This window comes from Myotis daubentonii, chromosome 15 (assembly GCF_963259705.1).
Source record: "Myotis daubentonii chromosome 15, mMyoDau2.1, whole genome shotgun sequence".
Lineage (NCBI taxonomy): Eukaryota > Metazoa > Chordata > Mammalia > Chiroptera > Vespertilionidae > Myotis > Myotis daubentonii.
Window position 1 is genome coordinate 53,890,806 of NC_081854.1, and position 8,924 is coordinate 53,899,729.

At 62.2% G+C, this 8,924-nt stretch overlaps 1 protein-coding gene across 1 annotated transcript; it reads right to left on the reverse strand.

Moving 5' to 3' along the window:
- Positions 1 to 3,066: 3,066 nt before the first annotated feature.
- Positions 3,067 to 8,595, reverse strand: IRX6 (iroquois homeobox 6). The gene is made up of 6 exons (XM_059665451.1): positions 8,430 to 8,595; positions 7,083 to 7,222; positions 5,847 to 6,104; positions 5,083 to 5,192; positions 4,566 to 4,879; positions 3,067 to 3,866 (listed from the first exon to the last, which is right to left on the reverse strand). The coding sequence occupies exons 1-6, from the start codon at positions 8,593 to 8,595 to the stop codon at positions 3,067 to 3,069; spliced, it is 1,788 nt and encodes a 595-aa protein (XP_059521434.1).
- Positions 8,596 to 8,924: the final 329 nt, after the last annotated feature.

Sequence of the window (8,924 nt, forward strand, 5' to 3'; positions counted from 1 at the left end):
GAGCCCTCAAAATTGTGGCTGGTGCAATCAATGATCCTCTCTCATCATTGATGTTTCTCCCTCTCCTTTCATCTCTGAAATCAATAAAAAAAATATTTAAAAAAAATTGTGGCTGGTGTCTGAAGTGAGGGCAGTCTTACTGGGGACAGTGCTCTGACCCTGTAGAGCCTGCACTAACTCCAGGTCCTGTCCCATAGCATTGGGGTCCAACTGTGCTAAGATCTGTGAGTGCCTGAGTTGGACTTTATTTGGTTGGTGGCTGGAAGTCATAGAAAGTTTATGTATGAGAAGATGACTGGCAGGATTAGAAACTGGGGTTCTGGGAAAAATAATCTGGCAGAGACGGATGGTGGGCAGAATTCTCCCTGAGTCCCAGGCCCCCTGGGTCACACAGTCTCAATTTCGACGTGGGATGCTGGTCGCCAAAGATGTTTCCTTTTCAAAAAATAAAGAGCAGCGATAAAGCAGGCTGCATAGATTTTCAGTCGAAGGTGTGTGCGAGTCACAGAGTTCATGCTTGTGTTATTATGTATTAATTATTGTATTACTTTTCCATGCGACCAACTGTTGTTACATTGTCACTACGCTTCACTGGAAAACTACTGTTGCCCCACCCTGGACCGTGGTGGGGTTGGAGCCACCCCAAGCTGGGCCAGCCAGGGAGCTGCAGAAATGCTGCTCCTGGGAGCAGAAGGTCAGTTGTTTCTTCCGCCTTCACCCTCTGCAGACACTGAAATTCACATAAGAGGCTTGGATACACACCTAGCCCAAGGCTTCTCTTTAAAGCACAAGGGGTGTGGCAGCAAGATCAGGGCACAGCTGCCCTGACTCCCATCATGGAAGGAAGATAGATGGAGGGGGCGGGGAGGGGGAGGGGTCAGGGAGGTAGCCTGCCGCCTGTCCCCCAGTTTAACCACCCCCTTCCTTTGCAGCCTCCAAGGGTCTTAAAATCTCTCTCCCTCCCTTCCCCCCAGGACAGGGACCCTCTCCACCCCAGACTCTGGGGACTGGCTGGCTGGCACCCCTGCAGGTCTGAAAGGCCATCCCCCCCCCCCCGCGCCCCCCAGGGCGGGTCCGGAGGAGCCCAGCAGTGGAGGCCCAGCTGCTCAAGGGCCAAGCCCACAGGCGCACACCCCAGCTGTCATCCCCGCTCCCCGGAGCTCCCCACTAGGCCCCGGCCCCGGATGCTCCCCCCTCTGTACCCTGGGCATCTGCGAGCTCGCGCGCTGGCTGAAACCGAAGCCACTGCGCCCGGGACATGTGCACTCTGGCGCTGCGCGGGCGTCTGGAAATCTTTCATCCCTCCGCACCCCAGCCCTGCTCCCCATACCGAGGGACCAAGCCCCCTTCCCCGCTCGCCCGCTCCCACTGGTGAGCCTGGACCGGAAGTGTTTGCTGACAGCGGTTTAGGTTTAAGGAAAGAATGCCCGGTCTGGCCTCCGCCGGCCTGGCCAGCTGTCAGACTTCGCCATTCCGTCCCATCCCAGGAGCGCGGGGTCCCAGCGCCCAGTGCCAGGGGACCGCCACGAAGATCCTCCTTGTCCCATCCTCCCAGTGAACTTAAAACCCAAGTACGAGGGGAACACACGCAGCTTCCAGACAAAAACCCTGGCAGCGCCCACCATCCCTGACCTCGCAGCTGCAATCCCTACCTACCGCGCCCGGAGTCAGCAGGGCGCGCGCAGGGAGCTGGGTGCGCGCGCAGAGTTTGGAGGGCTGAGCTGCAGGCGCCCGGGCCTTGGCTCAAACCTTGTCAATTTCTCTCCCAGAAACTGGGGACTGAGGTCTGCAGCCCACACCGCTCTGTCCCCGGAAACCCTGGCCACTTTCCGTCCTCCCCCACCTCTCCAATCGCCCCGCTCACAGAGAGGCCACACAGCTTAGGTCCGGCTTGATTATTTTTAAGGACACAAGGAATTGGGGGATAAGGGGGGGGGGGGACGGTAGACATAGGTGATCCTTAGGGGCCAGGTCAGTGTGGACGTTACAAAGTGAGGGGGGCGGGGGTGACGGGGGGAGGGAGCAGCTCAGACTCTGAATCCAGAGGAGGGAGGCAGACTTGCCCCGCCTTCCCCAAGGTAACCTACCACTTCCTCTGGGATCTGAGGTGCCGCCCCTGTGCCCCCACTGCCAGCTCCGTGTGCAAGGAGAGCCTGCGGGAGGGTTGGTTTCTGTGTGTCTGTCCGTCTCTTACGCGCAGGGAGAGCCCCCAGTTCCTGGTGAGGTCTCCCCGCTTCTTGGAGGGAAGGTGAGCTGGGAAAGGAGGGCTGGTTTCCAGGATGCTTCCGCAAATCGCGCGCCGGGGCGCTAACCTGCTGAGAGAGGAAAGGTTGATTAAAACCCGGCGGCCGCTGGGTGGCGATTCCTCGAATAATTGGAGGTCAGGGGTGCCTCATCCGCAGGGAATCAAAGGTCTCTAGAAGCAATTGCTCGCCAGAGGTAACATTCGGACCCCTTTGTGTGTAAATTCAAATAACAATGTAACCCAATTTCCTAAACCCGCAACTAATCCTGAGAGAAATGACTACAAAGAGCAGAATCTGACAGTAATTGCTGGAGGCTGCCAATTTCTTGGGGAATGGCCTTTTGTGGGGGTGAAATTTCCTCCCGCCAGGCCTGGCCAGGGAACCAGCGGGGAGGGAGGAGAGGGAAGGAGAAACGGATTGGCAGTCACACCCTGCTTAGGGGTGATCTTGGGGCTGAGTGCGCTCCAAGGACATCACCAACCCCGGGCTCCCCCGTCTGTGGGCTGTAGAGAGGATTGGAAGCTCTCTCTTAAGCACCGGCCTTGCAAACTGTGTGCGTCTGGCCCTGTCCTTCACACTTTCCAGGGAGCCCAGGTGCCTACCCAGCCCTCGAATGGCAGGGGCTCACTGCCCTCCTCCGAAGGGCGGGCAGGGGGGCCTGGGCATCTGTGCCAGAGTGTCGTGATGGTGCCCACCTGGTGCATTTGGCAGGTCAGTGGGTGCCAGTGCAGAGGGGTGGGTTGCCCATCTCCTCAGTGACTTTCTAGGTGACCCCAGGCACGTCACTGTCTCACTCGGAGCTTATTGCTATTATTCGGCTTTAAAATGAGGGAACGCTAGAACCGCTGTCTCTAAGCTTCCGTTTCAAAGAGTGCTGTGGGACCATCTCCTGCCAGGTGGACCCCGGCCGTGCCCAAGGGTCCGAGAGGGCATGCCATGGCTGGGCAGCACACGGGCAGGCGTCTTTTGGACACAGTCCCAGCGCCATTGGGGGCCCACTACCTTCTGCTCCCGACGGGTAATGGCACTGCCCTGCGGGCTCCCTCCGCCGCGGGCACGGGGCGCAGCTCAGGGGCAGCCCCTGCATCGCAAACGGGGGCTTCCCAAAAGCTTTGGCTGCGCGGCCCGGCTCGTCGCGCGCGGAGTCTCTGAGGACCGGGGGTCGCCCGCCCGGGCCTGCGGGCTGTCGGAGAATCAGGCAGCACTCGGGGCTTCGCGGCTTGGGCGGGGTGGGACGTGCCCCTTGGGCAGCGCTGGCTGTGGCCGTGTGCGCCAGAGACCAGATGCGCGGCTTCTGGCTGCAGGGGTAGTGCGTGGTCAGGGTGGGGGCCCCTGGCTCCGCCCGGAGGAAGTCAGCGTCTCCCGATCCCGGGGGCTCATTGAAGGAGAAGTGGGGCGCCGCCAGGCCGCACTCCCTGCGCTCCCGCCGGCCCATTGGAGCTGCAGCGCAAGGCGTCGCCCGCGCCTGTGCGTCCTTGTGGAACTCAGCGAGCCTGTCCGTAGCTGGGACCCCTGCCTCCTCTTCTTCCTCTTCCTCCTCCTCCTCCTCCCCCTCTTCCTCCTCCAGGTCCTCCAGGTCACTCAGCCGGAATCCCCGAGCTTCCCGGCTCGCAGCGAGGTCTGCAGGACATCAGGAGGGAGTGAGAAAAGCGTCAGGCCCCCAGGGAAATCCGCGGGAGTGCCCATCCCCAGAAGCTTTTAGCGAGATGCGCCCTGCTCTCAGGGCATGCTGGGAGTCATCCACCAGACTGACCACACCAGCCCTCATCCTGGCCCCAGCCTTGACCCCACCCCACCCCACGGGAGGGACGTCTCCTCCTCTCCATCCCCCCCCCCAGGCCAGGGGAACCCACACCGTGTTGCTGTCGCTAAGACCTGGGTCTCCGTCTCTCAACCACATAAAGGCAAGGGGATAATTTCTCCCCCATTTCCACACGCACAGGTGGCTGGTGGGTAGGATGTGATTCAGCACATACGGAGAAGGGCTAAGTTTGTGCCTAGGCATTCATTCAGGGGAAGGGCTTCTGGAGGCACTGAGGTTCTTGAAGGGGTCACAGTGCGAAGGTGGCGAAGGAAATAGGAGGGGCTGGCCATAGAGAAGGACCAGAGGGCTGCGCTGGCTTAGGCGGCCAGGAAGGCCCCTGCAGAGGTGGCACTTTAAAGTCCGGAAGAAACTGGTTCTGTAGGGAAGGTGGGACAGAGGGTACCAGCAGGCACAGGCCCTGAGGCCTGCAGGGGATGCACGAGCCAGGGTCAGGGAGCAGTGCCTTCCATAAAAGCTACCCCGCGGGCAGCTGGGGTGGTGCTCACCGCTGGTACCTTTGGTGTCACCGCCGGGTAGGCAGCCCAGCGACTCCTCGGCCCCATCCTCCGCCTTCCTCTCCTCCCCGCCTTTGTTCTTGGGCGCCCACGTCATCTTGTTCTCCTTCTTGAGGCGCCGGCGCGCGTTGGCGAACCAGGTGGACACCTGGGTGAGGGTCATCTTGGTGATGATGGCCAGCATGATCTTCTCGCCCTTGGTGGGGTAGGGGTTCTTGCGGTGCTCGTGCAGCCAGGCCTTGAGCGTGCTCGTGGTTTCCCGCGTGGCGTTCTTCCTGCGCCCGGCACCAGTCAACTCCACGGCGCTGCCGTACCTGCGGGGAGAGAACCCGGCTCAGGGTCCTGGGGCCGGCAACCTGGGGCAGCAGGCGGGAGAGGGCGTGTGGCCTGGGAATGGGCTCTGCGCCCGTCCCTCTCCGCTCATTCCCCTTCCCACTTGCTGCCCAGATCAGCCCTACCTGGACCATGGACGGGGCAGGACTTTCCATGCCAGCCACCAGTGCCCCCCCCACCTTACCGGTCATAGGGGTATGGCCCCAGAGTCGGCTCATAGGGACAGTAGGCTCCCGGTTGTGACAGGCTGGGTGTGAAGTTCCCTGCAGTCTCCTTAAATTCATACTGTGCGTTCTGGGGGGGGAGGAAGTCAGAATTCAGTTCTCCCACCATGTGGGGAGGAGACGAGGCGGGGCAGTTGCTAAGGGTGTAAACTCCAGAGGAGTCTGGTCTGGTCTTGGGAACAGTTGCTAACCACTCCACGCCCCCGCCTCCCCTTGCTAACTGGGGATAATAATAATGGTCCCTAGGGGCTATTGAAGAAGAGCGCGGGGCAGAATTCCTGGTGCAGCATAAGCAGTAGTTACACGCTAGCGGTTATTATTACTGTTACCACTTGTGTGTCCCTCCCCTCCCCCCACCAGCTGGGGGACTTCCCTGCCTCAGTTTCCAGCAGAGCTGGTCCCTGACCCTGGGTATGTCGGTGACTCTGGGTACGGTATTGACCTCAGCTGCACACTGAGGAAAGTGATGACTTGCCCACCTCGTGTATGAACAGAGATGCGAATGTTTCCTAAGCAGCACGGGCTTCTGCAAACTGCAACATGGTGCAAAGATGGGCTTTTCCCCTTCACACAATCCTAACCACTGCCTGTCCTCGGAGTTGGGCGTCCTTCCTAGATTTTCCCTGGAGATGTCACAATGGATTTCACCGGAAGCTGCTGGGGCTTCTGTCCCTGGGCGGGTGGGTTCTGGCGCACAGACCCAGGTCCCACCCCTTGCACTCACCAGCGCCCCGTACAGCGAGGGTGGCTCCGGACTGTAGGGCAGGTACCCAGGGTAGCTCTGGGCAGCTGCAGCGGCCGCGTAGGGGGCTCCATAGATGCCCAAGGCTGTGCCCAGCTCCGGCCGCGCACTGCCCAGCAGCCGGCTATCGTAGGGTGCTAAGCAGAGAGCCGCCGCCGGGGTGGAGCCCGAGGCCACGTCTGGGACGGAGCTGGGGGAGGATTCGCAGCAAGTGGCGCTGGAATTTGCAGACACCAGAAACTACCGGGGCGAGAGAGAAGGCATGGGAGGTCAGAGACCCGAACACCGGACCGCTCCTTCATTCCACATCACCTCAATGCCACCGCGTGCCCGGCATTCTGCCGAGCACTGAACAGGAATGATCCCAAGACCCGATGCATCCAAACTGCCCTTAGAGACACTCCTAAGCCGTTGCTAGGGCTTCAGGTTCCCACGGGGGGTCTGGCCATGGAGGACATTCGGAAACCCACCGGGCTGGTTCCCTCGCAGACCCCCGCCCCTTCCCCATCGCAGGGTCTGCAAAGGCAGAGCTAGAAGTTGGCCTTGGAGACCTTCGTCACGTCCCACACAGACAGACACCCATTTCACAGAAAGGGCGTGAGGACCTGAGTAAGTGCAGACCGGCCCAAGGTCACCAAGCGGGTCAGAGGTGGGGCAGGGACTAGACCCCAGGAAGATACACCCCACAGTCTGAAGAGAAACGGGAGAACAGTGGTGGGCATCCCCAGAATTCCTCCAGGAAACCCTGGTCCCTGCACAACACCCACACTGGCCTGTGAAACTGAAGGAACCAGAAGCTGAGAGCTTGGACTGACCCAAGGAAGGGAGAAGACAAGAACAGAGGTCAACCGCGAACAGCAGCAGGACAGTTGTGCGATGGACAGCGTCCTGGACTGGGAGTCTCCTTTCCTGAGACCCCCCTGGCCACCTCGGAGGCCATCTGCACAGTAAGGAGGCCTGTCTGGCAGCTCTCAGAGGCCCCACCCTCCTCGCTGAGCCCAGGGTCAGAGGGTCCAAGTTTCGGGTCACCCGATTTTCCAGCTAGCGCTGGGGGAGTGGAAGGTTCCTGGCTAGGACCTGAGGATGTCAGTTACCTGGTCCCTGCTGCCTCTGGTTTCCCGGGGGACCCACTCGAGAGGAGGGCGCTCAGGGACAGGCGGGTGCACTGGGCACCCCTTCCATCCAGTCGCCCCCGCCCCGCAAGGAGGCGCCTCTTACCTGGGAAGTGCTGCCATACGGTTGTCCAAAGTGCGGGAAGGCCATGGTGGCTGTGCCTGGCTCGCCTTCCTCTTCTTTAGCTTGTTCCCGCTTCAGCCCTCCGCGGGTCTGCCTCAGTTCCTTAAGCGGCTGGGGGTGCCCTGCGTTGGGTCCTCCCGCTCGGCGTTACTGGAGGCAGAGCCAAGGGCAGACCGGCTGCCAAGCCCTGCGCTGTAGAAGGCGCTCCACCGGCTCCCGAGGTCCGGAAGACAGAAGGGCCCATGGATGAGCCAGGGAAAGGAGAGGATGCGAGTTCCCAAAGGCGCGCGGTGGCGAGGCCAGGTGAGGCGAGGCGCGGCGCGAGGCTGTGCGGCTTCGGAGGTGTCCAAGGTGGCCAGAGGCTCAACGTGACGTCACGGTAATCCCGGGCAGCCAGGCGGGCCCCCGGGCCCTGGGGCCCCGGGCCACCCAACGCGCCAAGCGCAGCCAGCCCGTGCGCGCGCGCGCACTCCCACCCACACTGATTCCTTATTCCGGGAGGTTTGTGCTGCTGGTGAGGAATGTCAAAGACCCTGACCCTCTCTGCTTGGCGCTGGCTGGATCCTACCCCTTTTCGCTTTACATTCACGCGCGCGCGCACAGACAACCTCTCCAAATTACCCCGGAGAAGTGGGAGAAATGCCTCCCTCTGCGCCGCGCAGGCCCCAGGCGCAGCGCGCTCACCTCCTCCCGGCGGCCCGAGGAGGAGGAGGAGAGAAGCAACCTAGGCGGCGAGGGAGGAGAGAATACAAAAGAAGCCACAGGAGGAAAGAGAGGAGAAAAGTGGGGGAGAAATGCAAGAGGGAGAAGGCGGAGGGGAGAGGGGAGAGAAGAGCCTAAGTGAGCAGAGGCGCGCTGGGGCGGGGAAGGAGCCGGGGAGGGAGCAGGCTGGGCGGCGGTTGCACATCCGCAGGTGGAGGGAGCCGAGGCCCCGGGAGAAGTCTCCCGCCGGCTCCCCGGCCCTCCGCCGCAGCAAAGTTTGTTCGCGCCCCAAGCCTCTGAGGTCCTTGGGGCAGCGCTGGGCGGCGTGAGTGAACCCCACTGGCCCGTCCGTCTTTGTCCTCGGGGATCCGTCTCTGCTCTCCAGTCTCCCCAAATCTAGCTAGATTCAGGCTCTCCACGCCCTGGCCTTTGCCAGGGCCTGGACCCCGGGCTTCTCTGCCCCTCTGGCCCTTGAATGGGTCAAATAGCGCCCCCTCGAGGCCCAGGTTCAGGCGCCCCCAGAATCTACCTGGAAACGCTCCAAGTCTGACCCCGGGCATTTGCAGACCTCGAGCTGAGACCCCTGGGCACCTCCTCGGAAGGGAGGCTCCGCCGCCTCCCACTCACCGCCGGCTGTGTGGACCGGGGAGCGGGAGCCGCAGGAAGGCGCCGCCCGGCTGCAGAGGCTGCGCTCCGCGGGGGGTGGCGCTGGCGAGCCGTGGTGGAGCGGCCAGTTCTCCGCTTTGCGCCTGGACGCCTGGCTGGGCCTAGGGGTCTGACCAGCCCCCTTCATCCCGGGGGCCCTCCAGGGGGCACTGATGGGCGAAGGAGCTCTTCGGGGCCTGGGAAGGGGTACCTACGTCCTCCATGCCTGCCCCGGGAGAGCGGCTCTAGTTTGCGAGCGCCTATACTCCGCACCCCCGAAGGCTCAACCCCTAGGCCCGGAGCAACCTCCCTCGAGGGCCTCCAACCCGCGGAAAGGGACGGCCCTTCCCCAGAGCGCTGGCGGCTGCTGCCCGAATGCCCGGCGAGCGCTGGCTTTGCGATTTGCAGGCCAGCGACCTCAGGAAGCCTGGCCTTCCACCTGCGGGCTCACCGCGCCTTACAGTTTACAAATGCCCT